The sequence below is a fragment of the Puma concolor genome, chromosome C1 (genome assembly GCF_028749965.1).
Source record: "Puma concolor isolate L17-30 chromosome C1, mPumCon1.1.hap2, whole genome shotgun sequence".
Taxonomy (NCBI): Eukaryota; Metazoa; Chordata; class Mammalia; order Carnivora; family Felidae; genus Puma; species Puma concolor.
The window spans coordinates 119,553,150-119,577,391 of record NC_141674.1 but is presented as its reverse complement, the minus strand read 5'-3'; the positions used below and the strand labels follow the sequence as shown (position 1 = coordinate 119,577,391).

The following is a 24,242-nucleotide window of genomic DNA, read 5'->3' as shown; positions in this document are numbered from 1 at the left end:
AGACGTTTAACAAGCAGCCCAAGGCCACACAGCGGGTGGTTGAAAGCAGCAGAGCCCGGGCGCGTGCCTAGTCTCTCTGGACCTTAGCGCCTCCTCCGGACAAGCTGGGGCTGGGGCGGACTCCTCCGGCGCCCGCCTGGCCCTCCCTCGAGGAATCAGAGACCCAGATGTCGACGCCCCAGGTTCAGGAGCGGGGAAGTAACTCCCGCCCCGAAGTCAGCCGGGCCGGCCCTGCCCCGAGAGCCGGATGCTCCTCCCTCATTCTCGGGGGACCCCTGCCGGCTCGGGCAGGGTTTCGCGCCCACAGGGTCCCGAGCCCTCCTCCTCGCCCCTGCCCGGGGGCTCCTCCGGGCCGCCCGCGCTGACTCAGCGTAAGCCGAGTCGCGGAGGGCGGCGGGGTCAGACGCGCCCGCCCCGAGCTCCCTGGCTCCGCTTTGATTGCCCCCTCCCTCTCCCCCGCCCTCCAGCCGCCCCGCTCCGCCCCCCGGGAGGGGTGCCGGGCCCCGAGCCGGAGGCGCTGCGGAGCGGCCGGAGGGCGCGAGGAGGAGCGCGCGGCGGAGCACGGGCGCAGCATGACTGCCATCGCGGTGCAGGTAACCCCGGGAACCCGGCGGGGCGCTGGGCCGGCTGCCCCCCGACCCTCCCGGAGCGGTCCGGGGGTCTGCCCCACCGGGAGGTGGGAAGGGACTTTGCGCGGAACCCCGGATCCCCGCCTTGCCGGTCTTCTGTTGCAAGCTTGTGGGGTTCGGAGGCAGGTGGGCGGGAAGCAACCTGGGGGCGCTGCCCCCCCCCACCCCCGACGCTGTTCCTGCAGCGCGGTCTCCTCTGGCCTCCGCTCGGGGCCCTGCTAGCACCCGAGGCCCCCCAAGCTTCTTGCGGTGGATTTTTCTGCTTCTCTTTGGGGTCACCAGTAACTGTGATTAGGCTTTCCAGAGGGGTCCTTTTTAAAAAGGAGAGGCGCGTCTGGGGTGGAGGATGGACGCAGTCCACTTGCAGAGTGAGGCTTGTCTTACATAACATGAAGATGCGACTCCGGGGAAGCCAGAACTTTCTCGGGCGGGGGCTAGAAAGACCATCTCTCCGCTTCTCCAAACGCATCTGGGGTGCTGGGGCGGGGACAGACTCACTGGGGCGCGCAGGCACTTAAGAGAGAAGGTTGTAGGGGCGCCTGGGTGGCTTAGTCAGTTAAGTGGGGGACTTCGGCTTAGGTCCAGATCTCGGGGTTAGGGAGTTTGAACCCCTCACCGGGCTCTGTGCTTACAGCTCCGAGCCTAGAGCCTGCTTGGGATTCTGTCTCCCTCTCTCTCTCTCTCTCTGCCCTTCCCCTGCTCGCACTCTGTCTCTGTCGCAAAACTAAATAAAAACCAGTTTTAAAAATTAGAATAAAAGAGAGAGAGAGAGAGAAGGTTGTGGCGAGGGGAGGGAGAGGGACTCGCATCCCCAAAGGTCTGACTTCTCACACTGGTGCAAGATGTTTTTGTTGGCCCAGAACCTACGCGTTCCTGCCCCCTGCCCTCTGGTGCGTTGCTGTCCAAAGGCAAGTCAGTGGCGCGACCCCTAGCTACCAGGCGAGCAAGCTGCTTCTCCGCGGAGGCATTTCACCAGCTCGCCTCCCCCAGAGTCTTCTGGCTGGAACCACCTTCTAACGATTAGAGAGGCTCAGTTGACTTTGCCTGCAAATGCCCAGACCGCCCCCCGCCCCCAGCTGTGACTCTGGTAGACGCTGTTCTGCCCAATTTATAGACAAAATAACTGAGGCCCAGAGGTGAAGTAACTTGCTCACGGTAGCCAGCCAAACGACATAGTCGAGATTCAAAACAGGACTTCTTGGCTGCAAATCGTACCTGCCCTTTACACTTTTGACTAACAGGAGAAATCGTAACCACCCCCCAAGCCCCCGGACACAGGCGTTTGGAGAAGGACGGCGGGTTGCATCGAGTCCCTTGTCTTTGTTTTCCTTCATAATCTTGAGTCTTGATGAGGGAGCATCTGGGACAGGCCCTGGGAAGAAGGGGACTGGCAGTGAGGAGGGTGGGACCGGGTGTGGTCTCTCCCCTCGAGAAGCCCGCGAGGTGCAGCTGCAGATCCTTGTAAATCCTTGTAAACAAGGATTTAGAAGACATATCTGGAAGTGAGTGCTAAATTAAGAGGTGCAGAAGCTGCAAACTGGATTAACTGGCAGGGGCGTCGAGTGCTGGGCCCAGAGGGGCCTGAAGTCTGGCAGCGGGTGGAGGGGACCTAGTAAGCGGAGGAAGAGGGGGAGGCCGTGGGATAGGCCTTGGGAGCTGGATAGGCTGTGGGAGCTCCTGGGCGATGGCTCAAGCCCGGAGCCTCTGCCCCAAGGGTGGGGCGCTGTCCCAGCATGACTCTAGTCATTGCTGCCTAGTAGCCCCTTAAATCAGCCCCAGGGACTGTTGTAAGCACTTGAAGTGATAGCTCATTCCAGCCCCACCAGACAACCAGCTGAGGTAGATGATGTTATCTTCATTTATAGGGGAGGAAACCCAGAGAAAGAGGGGATAAATAACATGCCCGGGGACAGAGAGCTAAAAAGCAGGCCGGCGGGGGTCATGCAGGCCAGTGCAGGCGCGGGCTGTGGCCCTAAGGACAGTGGCTGGCCAACTCTTTAGGAAACTGGTGAAGAAATTTCTGGTGAATAATGACAGGGGCCTGGCCTGGGCCTGCACAGAGTGGGCAGTGAGACTAGAGGCAAGTATGGAGGCGGGGGCTGGGGACGTGAAGGATGAGTAGTGAGGGGGGGCAGGTGGGGTCCTGGGGGATTGCGGAAGGGAAGCCCTTAGCCTTGGACTCAGTGGCCCAGGAGTGTCAAGTGACCCTGTCCTACAGATCATAGAAATCATCGAGGGTTAGAGAGGGAAAAGAGAAACACTCACATTTTTTTCCTCCGAGGAAAGGAGATTAAAGTTCCTTGCTCAAGGTCCCACAGCTGCAGGCGGGCCGGGCGGGGGCAAGACCCGACTGCCTTGGTTCCCTCTTGTCCACTGGCCCTCCACTGACCACACTGCTACCAGCTGCCTCTCCAGGAGAGGGTTTCAGGCCCTAGGTCACTGAAGGCCAGTGGAGCTGCCAGCAGTGACCAGTGTGGTGCAGGGTGGTGAGGAATGAAGACTCCAATATATATTATTATTGTTACTCATGTTATCAATAGTTCCCCAACACCTTTATATGCATGATGTCTTTTAATTCTTGGGAGTTTTCTTGGTGATCAGAGTTTCTTTGTTTTTTGTTTGTTTTTTAAAGTTTATTTGAGAGACAGCGTGAGCAGGGGAAGGACAGAGAGAGAGAGAGAGAGAGTGAGAGCGAATCCCAAGCAGGCTCTGCACTGTCTGTCAATCACAGAGTCGTCCTTGGGGCTCGACCCCACAAACTGTGAGATCACGACCTGAGCCGAAATCAAGAGTTGGTCACTTAACCCACTGAGCCACCCAGGCGCCCTGGCGATCAGAGAATTTAAAGGAGGCCCTGCTTTGAGGTGGGAGGGGGAAGAAATGAACTGACGTGAGCTGTCTTCTCTTTGATCCCAGTGTGATGGGCCGGGAGACTAAAGTCCAGTCTGTGCCCAAGGAAGGTGGGGCTGAGGGAGGGATGGGACATACCTGTTGTCTAGACAGCGTGATGTCTAGGGTCAAAAGGTTTCTGGGTCCTGTGTTCTGTGACTTGATTGAGGCCTTGCTTCCAGGGCTCTCCCATCCTAGGACCTTACCAGCCAACTTCTAGGGGCATTGTAACCCGGCCAGGTACCTTCATGGCTTTTGCTTTCCTGCAGCGGTCACCTACCCCATTTTGTAGATGAAAAACCCAAGGGCCAAAGAGGTTAAGAAGCTGCCCAAGGACAAACACCTTTAATGGTTTGTAGACACAGAGGTTTCAAATTTTCCTTGGTTTGTTTCCTAGTAGTCAAGCTGTTTTTTTATGATGAAATCCAACACAGACTCCTGGACTACCAATGTGTCCAGGTGGTAAGAAGGACCTGTCGTGGGGGCGCCTGGGTGGCTCAGTCGGTTAGGCGTCCAACTTCAGCTCTGGTCACAATCTCGTGGTTCATGAGTTCGAGCCCCGCATTGGGCTCTGTGCTGACAGCTCAGAGCCTGGAGCCTGCTTTGGATTCTGTGTCTCCCTCTCTGTGCTCCCCCCCACCCCAACCCCTGCTTGTGGTCGTTCGCTCTCTCTCAAAAATTAAGAAAAAAAAAAAAAAAAAAAAGAATGACCTGTTGTGGCTGAGTGAGGACAGGGCCCGAGCTGGCCAACTCAGCTTCCCCTATTCCCCTCCTGCGGCACCTAGAACCCTGCATAGGACGCAAGGGGAGTTGGGGCCCTGACCCCTGGGGCATCCCTCTACACTGGCTACTTCTTCCTCTCACCAGTAATACTGAGCCCCTAACCAAAGACCCTGTACCTGGAAGGCCCCAGTCGGTATTTATTGGCTGAATGCATCCTGCACATTATACGTTTGTCCAGGCAGCCGTAACAGGCTTTATTGTGATTTAGGTGAGAGATCTTGGGTAAGTCATCTGGCCTCTGGGTGACATAGTTTCTCTCTTTATGCCACCTACCCCCCCCCCCCACCCCCATGGGAGCTTCCTACTCTGCCAACCTCACAGGTTTGAGTAAAACAAGCCCCTGCTTAGGCAGAAGTGCTGAAAGCAAACCAGGTCCTTATTCATGTATCCCTGGGGCAGAAAATTCACGGTGGCTCCCACTTAGGTGGGCAGGTCAGCAACCAGTCTGATGTTCCTGCTGGGGATCTGACCGAAGCAGGAGTCTCCCAGAGCGTGGCTTTGCTTCCTGTCCCTCCCTGAAAAGCATGACCCAGACTTGCCTCCATTTGCACATGTATAGGGTGCACCCCATAGTCCCTGTTCAGTTTCCCAGCAGTGACAGAGCCCCATGAGCTGTCTGCTTACCTCCCAAAGCGGGTGTAACCTGCTTCCATAGGCACTGTCAAGGGGGTAATTTATGACAGGGCAGGAGATTCGCTTAAAGGGAGCTCCAGGGGGGCCCGGGTGGCTCAGTCGGTCAAGTATCCAACGCTTGATTTCAGCTGAGGTCATGATCTCACGTTTCCTGCTCTGCACCAGCATGTGGAGCCTGCCTGGGATCCTCTCTCTCCCTCTCCGTCTGCCCCAACCCCCTCTCGTGTTCTCTCTCTCTCTCTCTCAAGAAATAGGTAAATAAACTTTCAAAAAAGCGGGGGGGCTGGGGCAGGAGTTTCAGATGGAAGTGACAGTGGTTGCAGAACTACTGAATGCCCAGGACAAGCACTGTGCTAGGTATTGGGGACGCAGCCGTGCCTGCATGGGAGGCCCTGCCCTCTTGGTGAGCGGTGTCTGTGTGAGCTAGACAACATATAAGCACAAATCAAAAGGAAATGGATGACTGCTGGTCGGAACAGAGAAGAAAACAGGGTTCCTGACAGGAGGGAACCTGGTTTGGGTGGGGAGGCAGGACAGATCTCTGTGAGGAAGTGACATTTCCACTGAGACATGAAGAATGGAGAAAAGGAGACAGTCGGGGGAAGACTCTTGTAGGCAGAGGGACCAGTAGGTCTGAGGAAGAAAGTTCTGGGCTTGTCCTTGGGCCTAGAACGAGTGCGGCCGTGTCTGAGTGAGGGGGCCAGGAAGCGTGTGCTGGGAGGTGAAGCAGGAGGGGGAGGCAGGGCAGAAGGTGCAGGGCTTATGGTGTGTCGTAAGGAGTTTGATTCTTGAAAGTGTTTCTCTTTTTATTTTTTGCTTTCTGGGTTGGGGAGGGGACCCATGCCTGGGTGGTGTCCCAGGGCTGTGAGATAAGGGACACCTCACCGGACGCCTGGCCCAGCTTGCAGAAGAGAGGGGTGGGTGCACTCTTCCAGGGCTGCAACTAGAGGCTGAGGGAGAGCCACGCCCAGAGCTCCGCCACGCCCAGAAGCTGCTAGACCGTTCAGTTGGCCAGCGCTGGGTGGGGTTCAGGTTCAGGCTGAGCAAGACTAAAGGGTAAGGTGCAAACATCGCTTTCGGTACTGAGGAAAACAAGGTAATAACACCTAGCCTGGAATGTGCAGAACCAGCTGGGTGGAGAGTAGGGTGAAACTGAAGTCTACTGGGAAATCCTGGGAGAGGGAAAATGGAGCCTTGTATTAGAAGGCTAAGTAAAAAAAAAAAAAGAATACTAATATTCCAGTGCTTTTAACAACCTTCACAGTGCTTTAGGCAGGGTTCTTGCTTTGCATGCAAAGAAACCCACAGGGCGCTGCAAGTTCAAGGTCACACTGGCCTGGTCTGACAAGTTTTCTGAATTCTGAACAGACTAGGATCTGCCACCTTGCTGGTCAGTAGAATTTGGATTTCTTCTTCATAAAGATCGTTAGAGAAAGAAAGGTCAGGGAACCCTTCGTGCCTGGTGAATAGCTGGACAGTCCGTGCTTCTGGGTCTTGAACAGAGGACAGGGAGCAGGTGGAGTGGGGGAAGGGCTCCCCAAGAAGGCGGGTCTGTGCTGCAAGTTAAGGAGGGGCTGGGAGGGAGGGAAGCTACTTGCAAAGGTGGGCGTCCCAAGCTTTGCAGGGGACGGCAACAGAAAATAAGGCTATGGGAAGCCGGGAGCGTGGGCAAGGGTTTCCCCTGACATGCCATCTGTGGTGTCTTCTAGGCCCAGAGGCTGCTGGCCCAGCGGAGGCCCCAGCGGCCCTTCTTGGAATCCTTCATCCGGGTCCTCATCATTGTGTGTGCCGCCCTGGCCCTGGTCCTCTCCTCCGTCTCCATCTGCGATGGCCACTGGCTGCTGGCTGAGGACCGCCTCTTTGGGCTCTGGCACTTCTGCACTTCCTCCAACCAGACGGGGCCACGCTGCCTCAGGGACCTGAGTCAGGCCCACGTGCCCGGGCTGGCCGTGGGCATGGTCCTGGCCCGCAGCGTGGGCGCCTTGGCTGTGGTGGTCGCCATTTTGGGCCTGGAGCTCCTCATGGTGTCCCAGGTGTGTGAAGACCTCCACTCACGGCGCAAGTGGGCTGTGGGCTGTGTCCTCCTCCTCGTCTCTTTCATCCTCTCGTCCGGGGGGCTCCTGAGTTTCGTGATCCTCCTCTGGAACCAGGTCACGCTCATTGGTTTCACCCTGATGTTCTGGTGCGAGTTCACGGCCTCCTTCCTCTTCTTTCTGAATGCCATCAGCGGCCTTCACGTCAACAGCATCACCCATCCCTGGAGCCAACCGAGGAAGTTTTAGGCCTCCCTCCTAAATCCGAGGACGTCAGGTTCTACAAGAAAGTGTGGTCAAGACGGGACTTTTTCAACACGTGACCTCTGATGGGGGTAGGGGTGGGACCGTGACCTTGAAACTGCTGCTGCTTAGTCCATAACATTTTGGTGGTTGGCCAGAACCAGCCCAGTGGCCTTTGCAGCTGGCCTGCAGAGGTCAGGAGCGTCCCTAGGGCCACCAGCTGCACAGCCTTAGCCAAGTTATTAGGATGTTGATTTTAGAAGTTAACACATTTTAAGACTCTTTTCTTGAATCCTTCTTCCCAGGATGGGACTAGATTAGGAAGCAGCTTGGGTGACTGGTGCCTGGGCTGGCTGCACAGCTAAGTGAAGTTCACCCTTGTTTTATTGACTGTGTGCCAGGGTAGGGGCAGGTGGGTCCCTGGGATCCCCTGGGGTTGCCCAGAGCAGATCATTCTTCCAGCTAAGCATATCCAGTCAGTGCCTAGGACTTTCTTCCACCAGCCCAAAGAACCTCTGTGCACCTTTCCTTGCTATAGCTTTGGTCATGTTATTGAGGATTCCCTCAATGTCTTGCACATAATAGGTTTTTAAACCATTTGACTTGATTTGAACCCTGCCTTTGCGGTGGGGGTGGGAGGGGCATAATCCATGAATAACCTCAGCCGCCAGCAGCCGGCCATCTCTGCTGTCTGTGGGAATCCTGCCTTAATTCTTCGAACCAGCTTCCCAGGATGGCCCACCAACCTTCCAATACACAGTCCTCCCTGAGGCGAGCATGTGTGCATGTCTGTCTTTGGCAAGGGTCAGACGGCCTCAAGGTACCATTTTTGGCTCCCAGAGCACATATCTGGACCTGCTGGACTCCAGGGGGTAAAGGGGACTTGCCTACACTTGTAATGATTACCACCCATCCTGGGGATGAGTGCAGGTGAAGGGGACCAGGAACCAGTGGAGAGTTCCATCCTTGCTGGCAAATCTGCGTTTTTGTGCAGCCAATTGCCCCCTTCCCAGTTTCTTTTCTGCCCAGTAGCTTCAACCGTTTCATTCCACACTAGCCTCTTCCCCCTCCACCTGGTCCATCCTAGCTGCTGGTCACTGTATGGGTTTTTGGTCTCTTGCCCCACCCTTATTACTGCAGGTGCCCTTTCTGGGTGCTTCTATCTATCCCCTGTGGCTTTTTTTTTTTTTTTTTTTTTTAATTTTTTAAACTTGAAGTTTAAAAGCACACAAGTGGGGAAGGGGTGGAGAGAAGGAGAGACAGAATGCTGAGCAGGCTCTGCGTTGGCTCTCAGCACAGAGCCCGATGCGGGGCCCCAACTCCTGAACCGTAAGATCTTGACCCAAGCCCAGATCAAGACGCTTAACCAACTGAGCCACACAGGCACCCCCTGTGGTGGCTTTTTAAAAACTTCTATTTCCAAATGCATGTGGAGTCCATGGAGATCAAGAAAGATGTCATGGGCCAACCAGTTTTTCAGAGAGCAGAGCTCATCAACCATACAGGCTGGGTTCTTGGCTCTGGAAAATAAGCCCCTGGGCTTTCATTCCAGAGACCCTTCACAAGGTACAAAGGGGTGACTTCCTTGTCTCTGCAGTGGGGAGATGCAGGGGTGGGAAGCCAGGGCCCAGGAGGGGACAGCACTTGTCCAAGGTCACCCACCAGCAAGATGCCTTTTCCTTTATGTTGGGGCTTCTGTCCAGAATGCTTTCCCCTGAACACTAATAGGCTGTGTTTTGTAAAAGGGTTCAAATAGTCCCATTTAATCCTCACCCGGCTGGTGGGACAGGGAGTGCCAATAGTCCAGGAAACTAAAATCCAAAGACAAAAAGGGGAGACAGATCCCCATGGGACAGGGAGACAGGCCCTTGCCCCCCTGCCTAGGAGTGAAGACAGACACAGCCTTGGAGCACAGGGATTTGAACCCCAAAGCCCTGGACTGAACTTGTGCCCCTGCTTGCTGAGTATCTTGGGCAAGTCACAGGACCTTCGTGAACCTGTTTCTTTTTCTGCCCAATGGGATCCTGCCCCCTTCCTGGCTATTCTGCCCCTTGGGCTGCAGGTGACTGTGAAAGAGGAGGCACGGGAGGGTGCCTTGTACCCTGTTGGGTTACTAAAAGGAAGCTGGGGGTCTTGGCGTCTCTCTTGGCTTCACTGACATGGTCAGGTTAATCCAGTTGTCTTGAGGCTCTAGGGTAAGAGCTACTGGACAGGTGAGTTGTAGTGAGGGATAAGGAGGGTCCATCTAGGGCCAAGGGTCTCGACTGCCATGTTTCCTGGGCTTCGAGCTTATTCCTGCAGGAAGGGGTAGGGAAGGCCAGCCTCAGCATCCTTCACCTTGTGTCTCGAGGGCTAAAGGAGAGCGGGCAATTACATACCAGACCCATCCCAGCTACCGTTTATTTCCCTGCCTTCTGGAACCCTTGAACTGCCCTTCGCACAACACAACAGACCCAAATCCCAGGCCCTCATCCTGCCCCACGGTGCCTGTGCTTTGATCAGTTCTGAGGAATTCTCACCACAGCCCCCTCCCCAACCCGAGGCCCAGAGGAGGGGAGTTCTTGGTCACAGGAGAAAAGCCTATGATGTCTGCTGAGAAGACCGATACGGACTGTCCTGCAGCAATGTCTAGCCTTCTCGTGACCCATCTTGGTCTCTGTCCCGTGCGTGGCCCTGCTGCAGCCTCTCAGATGACACTGGCCCTGCAGGTGCCCCCGCTCTGCTCTGAGGTGCTGGCCTTGGTGCTGTGGGTGAGGCCGCTGGTGCCATTGCTGAAGGTGGAGTTGAGGGCCACGGGGCGCAGTAGAAACTCACGGACGTGCCACTGCCGCCACTTCTTCTGAACCTCCAGCTGCACCTGCCCCCAGAGACCACCATCAGTGGAGGAGAGAAGAACCAACCTTGTACCCTCAGTCCCATTCACCCCCACCCCCACCCCCAGGACCTCAGCATAGTCCCACAACTTGTATCTTCCCCTCTCCTGCAGTCCCCTCAGATTGGCCATTTCCGGCCCCAACATCCAGTAGGTATTGAGGGCCCCTCTCTCCTGGACACTTTCACCTTCCATCTTGCCGCCTGGGTCCCAAGGAAGGGGCTTAGGGCTGTCTCACAAATTCCAGAACTCCAGAATTAATCAGGTCATCACCTGGGACAAACTGGACTCCTTCCCATGAAGCCTCCCTAGCTCACAACTTAATCTGGGGGCCCGGGAGTTGCTCTTTGGAAATGTCCTCCACGGTGCCCAGCTGTAGCAGCCCAAACCTTTGAAGCCAGGCTTCATGCTTGAGTTTTGGAAAACAGGTTATTCCCATTCAAGTGTGGCGAACCAGTTTGATGGTCGACAGTTCTTGAAAGGCCTTACTTGTGTGAAGGACTGTATTCAGCTAGTGGTTGGGCTGCTTCTGTGTGTGTCCTCCCCCAACTGCTCTGCGCAGGAGCAGAGACTTCATAGGAAGTGTCTGGCCCTCCCAGGAGTCCACACTCATTTGGAGGGTCCTTGAGGATGGATTTGCTGTAACTGCCTCTGCGCCATTTTACAGATGGGAACACTGAGGCCCATTGAAGGGCAGTGGGCAGTGAGCAGGGTCACCCACCAGGCAAAGCAGCAGAGCAGTCGGGAGCCCGGGTTCTTGTTGGGGTGCCCGTACTTCCCTCTTTCCTGGACTTGCTCTAGGGTAAGAACCTCCTGGAGAGAGCTTGTTAAACATTTTCAGGCTCCAGCCCAGACATACAGAATCCCCCTTGTGCTGAACGGAGGGTCGTGTGCAGTAATTGTGTGAACTAGGCTTCTGGGTGCTTCGATGTTCCCGTGAAGTGAGCTCAGGAGACCCAGCCCACACCCCACCTCTCCCCACCACCTTTTCTGGGGAGCTCCTGAACAGGGATCCAGTGGCTAGGAAGCTCCTCTCTCCAGGCCAGCTGAGAACTCACCTCCCCATTGAGGAAGCAGTACAGGACGGCCACCACCAGGCCCTGTGGGGGGGGGGGGGGGGCAAGGCAGCAGGGGTCAGTGCAGGTACTCCTGTACCCAGCCTCCCTTCAGCTTCCCCCCCACATCCTTGAATTGCCAGCCCCAGGCTCACTTCTCCCCAGGAAGTGTCCCAGAGCCTTCTCACACCTCTCACCTCAGGGGGAATTAGGGCTACGTCCTCTGAGCCCCCTACTGTACCCCCGGCTCTGCTGGCATCATCCAGCATAGACTCAGCTCCTTAGGGCAAGGGCAGGGCCCCTTTTGTCTGTGAGCCCAGTGTCCAGCATCGGGCATTGGACACCTGTGGTTCCAGCAACCACAGAGTAGAAGCTGCTAACTTGGGCCCGTGGGGACCAGGCCAGTCCCCTGAGTTAGTAAGGCAGGCCATCTGGGAGAAGCAGAGACTGGTGGCGCCCAAAGCGCACTGTCCCTTAGGTAGGGGGAGGGGCCGGCCCCTGCGAGACCCTGGGCCTGGTGAGGGCTCATTTTCAAGATCAGCTGGAAATTCAGAGGCGGTCCACCACGGCCAGCTCTTCACACTGAAACACGAAGGTGTGAATGTGAAATCAGCAAAGCCTGCGTGCTGGTGCTGGCCTGCCAAAAGTGGGGTGTGTGCGACCTCCCCGTATACATCTCCTTGGTTAGGGGCCTCGGGGCTGTGTGCACTCTTATGTTCCCTGGTGTGATGGAGGTCTGTGCCTGTCAGGACCCTTCCTCACTAGTATCTGCAGCTTCTGTTTTCCCAGTGGTCCTGGCACGGAGCTCGGCCAGGGACTCCAGTCTTGAGATGCAGGGTTTGAGGCCAAGAGACCTGCTGGGGACCATAAGCCAAGGGCAGGGTCTCTGCAGTGCTTACGTCCTGCTCACCTCCTCAGGGACCCCTCAGGTCAGCCTGCCCTTCCTTCTGCCCTGCAGCTTCCCTGGCTGGTGGGCACCCTTCCCCTCAGAGGTCTGCGTGCCATAGCGCTGACCTCAGGGGGGCTCCCTTCCCCTTCCCGGTCCCATCCAGACCTGCCTTTACCTACTTACCACATTGGAAAGGACCGCAGAGGATGATGAACCAGCCCAGCTATGGTAGACTTAATACATACAATGGCTCAGGGCTGTTGGCATTTTAACAGTGACAAAACTCAAGGATTTGCTTTAGACTATCAGGCATCGGGGACTGCTACGTAGAACGGAGACCATTTGGGGGAAGTGGGCGGCAGGAACGCCTACTCGAGGCTGCAGTTTCCAAATTCTGTAGCACGTTAGGATCGCCTGGGAGCTTTTGCCTAGGTTACCCCAAATCCGAATGCCTGAGGACGGATGATCTCAGACTGGGGCACCTGGGAGGCTCAGTCAAGTGTCTGATTCTTGATTTCATCTCAGGTCATGATCACATGGAGAAATCAAGTCCCGTATTGGGCTCTGTGCTGGACATGGAGCCTACTTGAAAATCTGTCTCTGAAAATCTGTCTCCTTTCTCTGCCCCTCCTCCACCCCTTTCTCTGTCTCAAAAAAAAAAAAAAAATCCCAGGTGGTTCTCCGGCATTCTCACCTGGGAGCCTCTGTCAGCAGATGGAAAAGTCAGGCTTTAAGGTGAGACAACTAGATGTGGAGTTGTCTGACCCACATAACCATGGGGTTCTGGGCTCTAGGGGCTTCGTTGAATCCTTGCCAAAGCCCTAGGGGGGGAGGGGGAGGACCCCAATTTTACAGGTGAAGGAACTGGGTCACAGGGGTTTAGGCAGGACTGGCCCCGTGCTTGGCCCAGAGCCGGTGGTCAGGCTGCTGGCTGTGGATGGCGCCCACCTCATGGGGCCCAGGGGTGCCTGGGCCTCCAAGATCCGGAGACACATTTTCACAGTTCAGGTGAGGGCCAGAGCCCCGGGTGAGGGAAAGTGAGCTGTGCCCCAGGTACATATAGGGCAGGCCTCCTACAGCCAGCGAGTTTAAGAAATTCCACAGTTTTGGGGGCGCCTGGGTGGCTCAGTCGGTTGAGCGTCCGGCTTCGGCTCAGGTCATGATCTCGCAGTCTGTGAGTTCGAGCCCCGCGTCGGGCTCTGTGCTGACAGCTCAGAGCCTGGAGCCTGTTTCAGATTCTGTGTCTCCCTCTCTGACCCTCCCCCGTTCATGGTCTGTCTCTCTCTGTCTCAGAAATAAACATTAAAAAAAATTTTTTAATTAAAAAAAAAAAGAAATTCCACAGTTTTTATACAATCATTAAAAATGAAGTCTTTGAAGAATTTTAGTGACGTGGAGGCAACAGGAAGATAGAGAATTAGAACACACAAGATAGGACACCACACATTAAAAAAAAAAAAAAAAGAGGGAAACCACACAGCATGACCTCAGTTATATAAACTGTGCATACATAAGTGTCTTCCTGGATAGAAAAGAGACTTAAAAGAAAAAAAAAAGATGTAGAAGTAAACCCACCATCATTTATAGCAGATTATTTCTGGGGCCATGAGATTATGGATGATTTTTTTTTCTTTTTTAATGGTTCCTTATTTTCAAAATTTTCTACAACAACTCTTACGTGTACAATCAGAAAAAGCCAGAAGTATATGACAGGGTGCCTGGGTGACTCAGTCGGTTAAGTGTCCGACTCTTGATTTCAGCTCAGGTCATGATCTCACGGTTCGTGAGATCGAGCCCCGCATGGGGCTCAGTGCTGACAGCACAGAGCCTGCTTGGGATTCTCTCTCTCAAAATAAACATTAAAATAAAAGTATATGCCGTTGATAATGTATTGTGGTTCTGTGTGTGTTCGTTCAGCCCCTGTCTTTTAGAGATTCGGACTAGAATATTCACATTTGAATAAAACAGTCTTTGATTTGATTAAAATGAGGGGGGACATGGTGGAGGAAGCAGCTGGGGACAGACATGAAACATACCTGCCTTGAGTGGGCAATGACTACATGGGGGCTCACTATCTACTATTCTCTTTAATATATGGGAGAAATTTTCTATAATATAGAATTTTTAAAATATATACATTATATAAAATATACATGGGTAATAGATAATCAAGTGATACATGTTTGTATGTGAGCAAAGTTTAAAAAAACCTTAACGATCCATTTTCTTTGTAAACATAGAATGTTTCTATGAGAACATTCTGAAAGTGCTTTTGGGTTTTCTCTTGACAAGCCATTTCCTTAGAGAGAAACCAAATGGCCCAGCCCCAGCCACAAGCCCCAACTCCAGGGGACAGGAAGTTCCCTTTCTGTGCAGGGAGGCAGACATGGGTATCTGTGCTCTCAGTGAGGTCACTACCCACTTCTGGAAGCCAGGTCATGGCCTTCCACCCACGTGGACCTGGAATCCCCCACCTGCCGAATGGGCCATTGTGAGCCCAGCCTTCCCACACATTACAAGAGCAGGTGGACACAGAAACTCTGGATGAAGAAACGAAGAATGTGGATTACATAAGAGGCTGGGTTCTCTGGAGCCTGGGGCACCGGCAGGGAGCTCTGGGCAGAGGGGACAGCCCTGAAGGCAGGGTGTGGAGAAGACCTGACTCTATTCAATGACGTGTGCCCAGTGATGTGTCCTCCCCGGAACCTGAAAGTGACAGAAGGGTGACCCCGGCCTCACCCACCCTGAACTGAACTCAGGCAACAAGGGAGACTCTGAGCCCCGTCCTGAGACCAAAGCCTCCCCAGTGAGGAGGACTTTGCAGGATAATCAATCTTGTTGCGGACAGGCTGGCTTCTTTAGGAAAATCCACTGGGAGAAACTTCTCTCAGGCCCTGAAGCCTATAATCTCTAGGCTTTTCCTGGGAATTTGCTTGTTTCCATTGCGGATATTATAAATCTTAGAACAGACTGTGTTTCTGTTTTTGCTCTGGCTACTGGAAATCTCTAAGTTCTCCCACCTTCCTAGCACTCTCCTGAATTTGCTTCTCTGTATGAACTCAATTTTGGTTTTTATTTTTCTTTTTTTCACTGATCCTTCGCTACCTTTGTTTTTCTTTTCTTTTTTTGTCCTCTGTATGGTTTTCCTGAAAGCTACATCATATTATTTTTGGAAGGAGACAGCGATGAGTAAACAAAATAACACTGTGACGTTTGGGATTCATGTTAAGAGTCCTTCTGTCTAAACACGTTTACTGTTTTGTTTTGTTTTTAAGCCTCACAACATCTCGAATGAATAGGTAGGTGCTTTCTTCCCTCACTTTCTTTCTTCCTTTTTTTTTTTTTTTTTTTAGGTTGGGTATTATTCTCAGTAAGTTGTGTATGCATGCAAGTTTCAAAGAGTCAAATGATTGCTGTCACAAAACAACAGCCGCCTCCTAACACCCCTGCCCCCATTTCCTGTTCCTCAGAGGCAACAACTTGGAATTCTTTTCACTGGTTCTGAAGAATATGCTGATGATGCTACTTCTGGATTTTTCGGTTTGGGGCATTTTTTATGGACTTCCCAGTATGAAGACGAAGATGTTATTCTCTTTCAGATGCCCTCTCCCTCATTCCCACAATGTTCCTCTTCCTGCCCTGCTTTTTGATGGCTCAGCCATAGCCCTCAGCACTAAGGCTATTTTGACTACCTATAAACTGTGGAGAGGTGTGCAATGCAGTATGTGGGGTTATTTTTCCCTTTCGTCTTCCCTGGAGTCAGTCTCTCTCCTTAGTTTTACCTCCCACCCCCATCTGACTGGTGGGGAACTTGGGTCCCACAGCACAGTGAGGTCCTGCCCAGCTTCTCTTGGATGTCGGCCAAACCAGGCACCCCAAAACCCCCTGCTGGACCCTTCTGGGAAGACCTGGCTTGCCGCCTCTGTGGTCTCCATTTCTCTTTAAGGAAAGAGAGAACTCCCGAAAGTCACAGTCCCGCGAAACTTACCTGGAAGGAGCCAAGGGCCAATTCAAAGAACAGCTGGACCTCCATGGCATCTTCTGGGGAGAAGGCGAAGATGATGTAGTGGACTCCGAAGAGGGGGATCAGCAGGAGGGTAGACTTGGCCAGGCGCCTACAGACACAGACCCAGACCCGCTGCGGTGTCCTGCCCCCTTCGCCCAGGGCACAGCTCCACACACCCAACCTGCCTGACTGCAGGAGGCCAGCGGAGGCCCCCCCCCCCAACCTTTGTGGTTTGACTTTTCATTCTAGAGAATTTCTAACCCCCCCATACCCACCACCCATGGCCAGTCCCCAAAATACCTGATTACGCACCCCTATCGGCAAATAACATTTGGACACAAACCCACCCAAACAACTTTATTATTTATAAATGATGTGCATGTGTTATTTAACATATTATTCGCAAAGCCAGGATTCTTTTTTTTTTTTTAATAATAAATACCTATAAGGAGATGTGCTTTTTTTTTTCTTCCCAGATTAGGGTTGCTAAATTTAGCAAATAAAAAATACAGGATGCCCAGTTCAATTTGAATTTCAGATAAGCAAAGGATCATATTTTTTTGAGTAAGCAACTAAAACACTATTTGTTGTTTATCCAAAATTCACACTGAACTGGGCATCCTGTATTCTATCTTGCAGCTTTATCCTGAATCCCCGGCTCCAGCTTACTCTAGACACCACTGCTCTAAAGATGTCCTGGAGAACCTGTCACCAAGTAATCTAACTCACTGCCGGATTCTCAAAGCTCAGAACCTCAGCGAGAAAGCCCTTGCTGGACACTGATTTGTCTTTAACTGTTCTGTGCTGAATTACATCTCCCCAGCCCCAATTCATAAATTGAAGCCCTAACTGCAGGACCTCAGAAATACCTATCTCTGCTTGCAGATAGGACCTAAAAAGAGGTGATTAAGTTAAAAGGAGGTCGTTAGGATGGGACCTTAGTCCAATCAACTGGCGTCCTTTTAAGAAGAGGAAGAGACACCTCTGAGCACAGACAAAAGGACCCAGGGAGAAGGCAGCCGTCTACAAGGCAAGGAGAGGGGCCTCAGAGGAAACCAGTCCTGCCGGCACCTTGACCTTGGGTTTCCAGCCTCCAGAACTGCCAGTAAGTTTCTCTTCTTTAAGCCACCCAGTGTGTGGTTATGTTATAGTAGACCTAGCAAACTAGTACAGCATCTCCCTTCAACTTCTTAAAGGTTTCAGAGTATTTCTGGATCACATATCTTGAAAATCTGATGAAGGCCATTCTCCCTTGAACAATACACAGACCTATATCGATGTCCCTGAAGCTGGGTCCCCGAAACCCATCAAGAGAGTCCCTGGCGTTGCCCCAAGCACAAATCTCTGCTTCCTGGGATCCTGAGAGATTTCTTATCTTCCCACCACTGGGGCAGCATTCTCAGGCTGCACAAAGGACCCATCCCACCCCCCACCCCACCCCCATTCCTATTTACATTTGTAACCTCCCAGGAACTAGGTCCAGTTGGGTAAACAATAGGTGCTCAGGAAATACGTGCTGACTGAGCAAGCCTTGTCTTTGCCTTCCACTTACTTATAATGGTTCGCTTCATTTCCTCTTGTCTCTTGGGTTCTCAGTTTTCTCATCAGGATTCTTAGGATGTTTATAAAAAGGATGAAATTAATCTGTAAAACACAAGACAGAGGTGGGGCTGAAGGTGATCGCCACCCCTCCAGGCCCCTGACCCCTGGACCTGAGGGCAGAGAAGGCACTGCAGGCCACACCCGAGATCGCACCACTGTGCCTCCCCTCACCTGCCCCACAGTCCTGGTGGAGCAAACCTATGGGAGAGGATGACTGACCCGGCACCCGCTCCTACCCCCTGGCTGCTGGAGCTCTGAGGTCTGCTCAGTTGCCATCAGGGATTATTCACACTGGGGGTGCATTGAAACCCCTGGGGACCTTGTTAAAATGCAGGTTTCGGGTGACCTGGAAGTCTGTATTTCCATCAAGCTCCAGATGATGTCAAAGCTGGTCCTCGACTACACTTTAAGTAGCACGGCTTTCTTCCAGCAGAGGTTTTGTTGTCATTTTAATGTTTATTTATTTTGAGAGACAGAGAAAGCTCAAACAGGGGAGGGGCAGAGAGACGGGGCGAGAGAGAATCCCAAGCAGGTTCTGCACTGCCAGTGCAGAGCCCGATGTGGGGCTCGAACTTACGAGCCCTGAGATCATGACCTCAGCCAAAACCAACAGGCAGATGCTTAACAACTGAGCCACCCGGGTGCCCCACCAGCAGAGGTTCTTAAGGTTTAGGGTATTGACTGGGGGGTGGGGGTGGGGTCCCAAGAATTTGCACTTTTAACAAGCTTCCAGGTGATGGTGAAGCTGCCGGCCTGGGGACCATACTTTGAGAACCACTGCCTCAGAGCCTTATAGCCTCACTTTGCAGTTCAATCACCAACTCCAGGAAGCCACCCTTGATCACCTCTCTTTTCCTGATATATTGCAGTGAGGGATCATGTCGCCGTGTAAGCACTTGAAATGTTTGAAAGAGGACAAACGCATGCGTCTGTCAAACTTGTGCGTGTCCACATATCCGCCAGTCCCAATCCCAACTTCCTAAAGGACAGGAATGTAGTTTGTTTATTTCTTTTGGTGTTGCCTCCCGGAGCCCAGTGCCAGAATGTTATAAAGATGCCCACACGGGGGTACCTCTCCTCCTCTCTCACCCACCTACGGGCTCCAGCACCATTTACAGAAGCAGGGATCAGTGGGCTCGGCCAGCCGGGCACCCTCATTGTTCACACAAACAGCCTGGGGCCTGGGAATGCTGGCCACAAGACAAGGATTAGAGGCCTGTCAGGACTCCTAGCCCAGCTGCTTCTTCAGGAACATGCTTCTCAGCTTGTTTGTTTATGCCTCTCGCTTAGAGCTGGCTATGCATGGTGTATATGAATAAAAGCTTTTTTTTTCCATTTATTTTTTGTCTTAGAGTTGGATTCAATTTAATAGGGAGCACTGGAAGGCAAAAAAAAAAAAAAAAAAATCTCTAAGATCCCAAGAATGAGTCCCAAATAGTGAAATTCCAGGCCCTGTGACCAACTGGGTTGGGAGGTTTTTATTTTGTTTCGTTTTGTTTTTTTAAGTTCTTACTTAGTCTTTGCACCCAATGTGGGGCTCAAACTCATGACCCTGAGATCAAGAGTCATAGCTCTTCCTTTTTTCTTTTTTTTTTTTTAAGATAAAACCTTTTATATTTTTCTTTCTTTATTTTTTATGTTGAGTTATTTTTGAAAGAGACAGAGACAGAGACTGAGCATGAGTGGGGAGGGCCAGAGACAGAGAGGGAGACACAGAATCCAAAGCAGGCTCCGGGGTCTGAGCTGTCAGCCCAGAGCCCGACATGGAGCTCGAACCCACAAGCTGTGAGATCACGACCTGAGCCGAAGTCAGACACCTAACTGACTGAGCCACTCAGGTGCCCCATTCACATGCTCTTCCAATCGAGCCATCCAGGTGCCCTTGTTGGGAGATATGTTGCATCAGGAGTATCCAGCAAACATTCAATCGCTACACAGACCCAGTCCCAGGAAATCTGCCAGGACGCTGGGGCCCACTGTCCCTCCGCTGGGGCTCTCCTGGGCTGGGCTGTCAGATTCCCAGAATTATAGCAAGGAAACTGGCCTAACTGAATGAGGAAATGCCCTCCTGTGGGAATATCATGCAGTCATAACACATTGGTTTGTTAGATAATTTCAAAGGACATGGGACACCTCACATCTCTTGCTAAGTGAAAAACCAAACTAGAATACAAAACTATATTAAGCATTTTGAAAAAAGTATGTTTTTCCTCAAAGAAAAAGGAAAGAAAAGCACATGTGTATTCATTGTGTGTATCTAGGTGCTAAAAGTATGTGTGATTTTATTCCCTTTTGAAAAACAGACTTTGTATCTTCCAACTTTTCTTTTTACATGAAGTCTATTATTTAGAAAAAGGGGGCGGGCACACCTATGTGGCTCAGTCAGTTAGGCATCGACTCCTTATTTTGGCTCGGGTCATGATCTCCCAGTCGTGGGATCAAGCCCCGAGTAGGGCTCTGTGCTGACAGCATGGAGCCTGCTTGAGATTCTTTCTCTCCCCCTTTCTCTCTCTGCCCCTTCCCCGTTCACGCATGTGCACTCACTTTCTGTCTCAAAATAAATAAACAAGCTTTTAAAAAATGCTCAAAAGGGGCACCTGGGTGGCTTAGTCAGTTGCACCTACAAGTTTAGCTCAAGTCAGGATCTCATGGTTTGTGAGTTCGAGCCCCGCATCGGGCTCACTGCTGTCAGCCTGTCGGCACAGAGCCCTCTTCGGATCCTCTGTTCCCCTCTCTCTGCCCCTCCTCCCACCTCCAAAAAAAATTTTTTTAATGTTAAAAAAGAAAAAAGGAGGGAGGTCATGGGATGGCAGGATGGCTCCCTTCCCCCAACTGCCCCTAGAAGGTCACCAGCCAGCCAGTGGAAGAGGAGGGGCTGCTGCCCTGTGCGGCACCCCTGCCCTGCCCCAGAGAGCCCATGAAGGGCACTTCCTGTCAACTGGTCCTGTAGCCATGGGGTCCCCCTGAACCCTGCGCCCGGCTGAGGGGCTGATTCCATCCAGGAGACAACCCGAGGGTGTCCCCCGTCCTCTGTCCCCCTATTTCATATCCACACCCACAGGCTCAGCTCCAGGGCTCCCAACCCTGACTGCAGAGTAGAAGCACCTGAGAACGTAAACCAGAGATTGATGTCCGGGCCACTCCCCAGAACAACGAGAGCAGAATCTCTGGTCCTCAGTATTTTTTTTTTTAAATGTTTATTGATTTACTTTGAGAAAGAGACGCAGAGAGGGACAGAGAGTGGGAGAGACAATCCCAAGCAGGCTTCGCCTGTCAGCGCAGAGCCTGCTGTAGGGCTCCAACTCACAAACCGTGATATCATGAGCTGAGCTGAAATCGAGTCGGATGCTCATCGACTGAGGAACCCGGGTGCTCTGGCCATCAGTATTGTTAAACAGCTCCCAGGTGATTCTGAAGGGCATCCCAGTTGAGACCCTCTGAGTTCCCTGTCCCTAAGTCACTCTTGTATCTCCTCCCCACCCCTCCCAACAGCACCCTGAGGGCCCAAGACCATGCCTCACTCAGCTTTCCTCAGCTCCCTGCCTATGATCCCAGCTCAATGATTCTTCCCAGTAACAAGGGGATGCCTAGAAAACAGATCAGGACAGGACCCAAAGATCTGAAGGGGGGGGGGGGTGATTTCAGCACAGAGCCAGCCAGGTTAGGGCAAGGAGCTCGGCTAATCACATTTCAGTGGCTACTCACAGACCAAAGGGAGTTATGTAACCTCCTAACTGCCCCTCCCACTTCCATCCGCCATTCTCTGGAGGGCGGAGCTTCTAGACCCTCCTGCGGCTGCCAACCTCTGGAAGTTCTGTGGTTGATCCCTCCCCACACCAGGAGGGAGCCCTGTCTCTTGGCCTTTTGTCCAGGCCAGTCACTGTTGCCCTCTCTCCCACTGGAGCCCAGCCCAGGAAGATGGCCACTCACCAGGATGGAGAGGATCACAGGCCCTCGAATGACCCACCAGATGGACTCGTTGGCGTTGATGTCCCAGCACCTGTGGACAGCCAGGCTCCGTTAGGCGTGGAGAGCTGAGCTGACCTGGAAAGGCTAGTCCTCTGAGGAGCCCTTCGTATGAATGGTCCATGCTGGTGACCCTGAGCACTGCGGCTGTGTGCCCAGTGCTATCAGAAACGACTCTCCCCTCTGGCTCAGAGCACATCTGAGGCTGACGATGCCTCCAGAGAACTAGCCTGTGGCCCCCAGTTTGAAAAACAGGCCTCTCCTAGATAGCTCCCAACAAGTGTCCATCCTGTTCGAAGAGCTGGATGCTATAAAATACTCTCCTGTTACCTCTCCTTCAAGCAGCTTACCCAACATCTTCCAGAAAGTGCCTGCTGATGGCCCACAAAGCAACAAAAACAGCTGGGGAACCTGAAGAATAAAAGCAAAGGGAGGGACGGGAGAGAGGGGACTCAGTTTTCAACACCCGCACAGGGACAGGACAGTTACCCCAGCCCGGTAGTGAACAGGTGCACGGAACCCCCTAGGAAATCCTGTGCAAATGGGTAGCCTCCTGCTTCAAGGGTGGCAGGGACGCCCTGGGAACTGAGGACGCCCTGGGCATCAGATGGATCCTGAAGGCCACGAGGGGCTCTGGGGCTCCTGGGAGCCCGGGCCAGACTCAGGAGGGCCTCTGCCCGGAAGAGAAGGCTGAAGTGATGGTCTACACCTGTGCTGTTAGTGGCCACTCGCCGCATGTCGCGAGTGAGTACCTGATACGTGGCTGGTCCTGGGGGAGATGTGCTGTAAGTGCAAGACACCGGATTTTGAAGATTTGTAGGAATAAAAGAATGTGAAGTGTGTTAATTTTTATGTTAATTGTATGTTGAAATAATAGTATTTTTACACTGGGCTAAATGAAATATATTATTAAGATTAATTTCACCTGTTTCTTTTTACTGGGTTTACTGTGGCTACTGGAAATTTGCATTTATTTTTTTAAGTTTATTTTGAGAGAGAGAGAGTGGAGGAGGGGCAGAGAGAGAGGGATAAAGAATCCCAAGCAGGGAAGCCCGATGCAGGGCTTGAACTCCCAACCCGCGAGATCATGACCTGAGCCAAGACGGACACTTAACCAACAGAGCCACCCAGGTACCCCTAGAAAATTTTCAGTTATATATGTGGCCCATTCTATTTCTTTTTAAGTTCATTTATTTTGAGGGAGAATGAGGCAGAGGGGCAGAGAGAGAATCCCAAGCGGGCTCTGTGACTCAAGGCTCGATCCCACAATCTGTGAGATCGTGACCTGAGCTGAGATCAGAAGTCGGATGATTAACCAACTGAGCCACCCAGGCGCCCTGGCTCATTCTATTTCTAATGGACATGCTTGTCTGCACTTGAATGGCAAGAGCCACGTCCCCAAGCTGCGCGGCTTCCAGACCTCCAGCAGCCAGGTTTATACCCCAGCTCCAGCCCTCCACACACACCTCTACCCCAGGGAGGAGATCAAAGGAGTTTTCTCTGGAGGAATCAAACAGCCTCAGACAAAGGGCCTACAGATGGTGATGCTGGGGACCCCCCAACACAGCGGCCACTTCCAGGCCAGTCTCTCTGAGAGACATACCATGTACGTACCCCCCACCCCCACCCCCACCCCGCACACAGGGCCTTCAGTCAGCTCTGAAGTGACTCATTCTTTTTTTTTTTTTTTAGTGTTTTTTTTAAATGTTTATTTTTATTTTTGAGAGAGACAGAAGGCGAGCAGGGGAGGGCACAGAGAGAGGGAGACACAGAATCTGAAGCAGGCTCCAGGCTCTGAGCTGTCAGCACAGAGTCCAACATGGGGCTGGAACCCATGAACTACAAGATCATGACCTGAGCCAAAGCTGGATGCTTCACTGACTGAACCACCCAGGCATCCCATTCTTTTTTTTTTTTTTAAGTTTGTTTGTTTGTTTATTTATTTATTTATCTATCTGTTTATTTATTTAGAGAGAATGCAAGCAGGGGAGGGGCAGAGAGAGAGGGACATAGAGAATCCCAAGCAGGTTCTGCACTGTCAGCACAGAGCCCCGCTGGGGGCTCAAACTCATGAACGGTAAGATCACGACCTGAGATCACGACCTGAGACGCTTACCCAACTAAACCACTCAGGTGTCCCTGAAGTGACTCATTCTTAAACACGAACAGTCAAGGTCACCAACATCTGAGGAAAGCTGATTACATCAAAGGCAAGGACCAAAACAATCAGAGAGAAGGAACTCAGAGGAAACAGACCATGCAGGCTGCTGGAGGAACTTGAACAAACAACTCTAGGGAATATCATCAGAGAGATAAGAGGAAAGATCACCTCTGCGGGACCCAAACAGGATGCTGAAAACTGGGAGCATTCCAAGAACAAGGAAGAGGGCTTAGAAATTGAATACATAGGGGCACCTGGGTGGCGCTGTCGGTTAAGCGTCCGACTTCAGCCAGGTCACGATCTCGCGGTCCGGGAGTTCGAGCCCCGCGTCGGGCTCTGGGCTGATGGCTCAGAGCCTGGAGCCTGTTTCCGATTCTGTGTCTCCCTCTCTCTCTCTGCCCCTCCCCCGTTCATGCTCTGTCTCTCTCTGTCCCAAAAATAAATAAACGTTGAAAAAAAAAATTTAAAAAAAAGAAATTGA

The 24,242-nt window shown here is 52.5% G+C and overlaps 2 protein-coding genes across 4 annotated transcripts in view; one reads left to right on the top strand and one right to left on the bottom strand.

Moving 5' to 3' along the window:
- The first annotated feature begins 212 nt into the window (after window positions 1-212).
- On the top strand, window positions 213-7,985 carry TMEM37 (transmembrane protein 37). Its single transcript, XM_086718418.1, has 2 exons — window positions 213-593; window positions 6,644-7,985. The coding sequence occupies exons 1-2, from the start codon at window positions 573-575 to the stop codon at window positions 7,214-7,216; spliced, it is 594 nt and encodes a 197-aa protein (XP_086574544.1). The 5' UTR covers window positions 213-572; the 3' UTR covers window positions 7,217-7,985.
- Window positions 7,986-9,596: 1,611 nt separating this feature from the next.
- SCTR (secretin receptor) overlaps window positions 9,597-24,242 on the bottom strand; it is a 77,664-nt gene continuing 63,018 nt past the window's right edge. For 2 of the 3 annotated variants that reach the window (XM_086718416.1, XM_086718417.1), the window contains exons 8-13: window positions 21,951-22,011; window positions 21,565-21,634; window positions 17,585-17,676; window positions 16,015-16,141; window positions 11,141-11,182; window positions 9,597-10,067 (exon numbers count right to left, since the gene is read on the bottom strand). In XM_086718416.1, coding sequence (XP_086574542.1) covers window positions 9,897-10,067; window positions 11,141-11,182; window positions 16,015-16,141; window positions 17,585-17,676; window positions 21,565-21,634; window positions 21,951-22,011 — 563 coding nt within the window. In that variant the 3' untranslated portion in view covers window positions 9,597-9,896. Of the gene's footprint in view, window positions 10,068-11,140; window positions 11,183-14,500; window positions 14,567-16,014; window positions 16,142-17,584; window positions 17,677-21,564; window positions 21,635-21,950; window positions 22,012-24,242 lie in introns of all 3 variants that reach the window. The other variant, XR_015255164.1, reaches the window with a different exon arrangement.

Bases quoted from the DNA above. Each gene is read 5' to 3' on its own strand.
- TMEM37 (XM_086718418.1), top strand. From the start codon at position 573: ATGACTGCCATCGCGGTGCAG. The intron at 594-6,643 runs GTAACCCCGGGA...GGTGTCTTCTAG, and splicing joins TGACTGCCATCGCGGTGCAG to GCCCAGAGGCTGCTGGCCCA.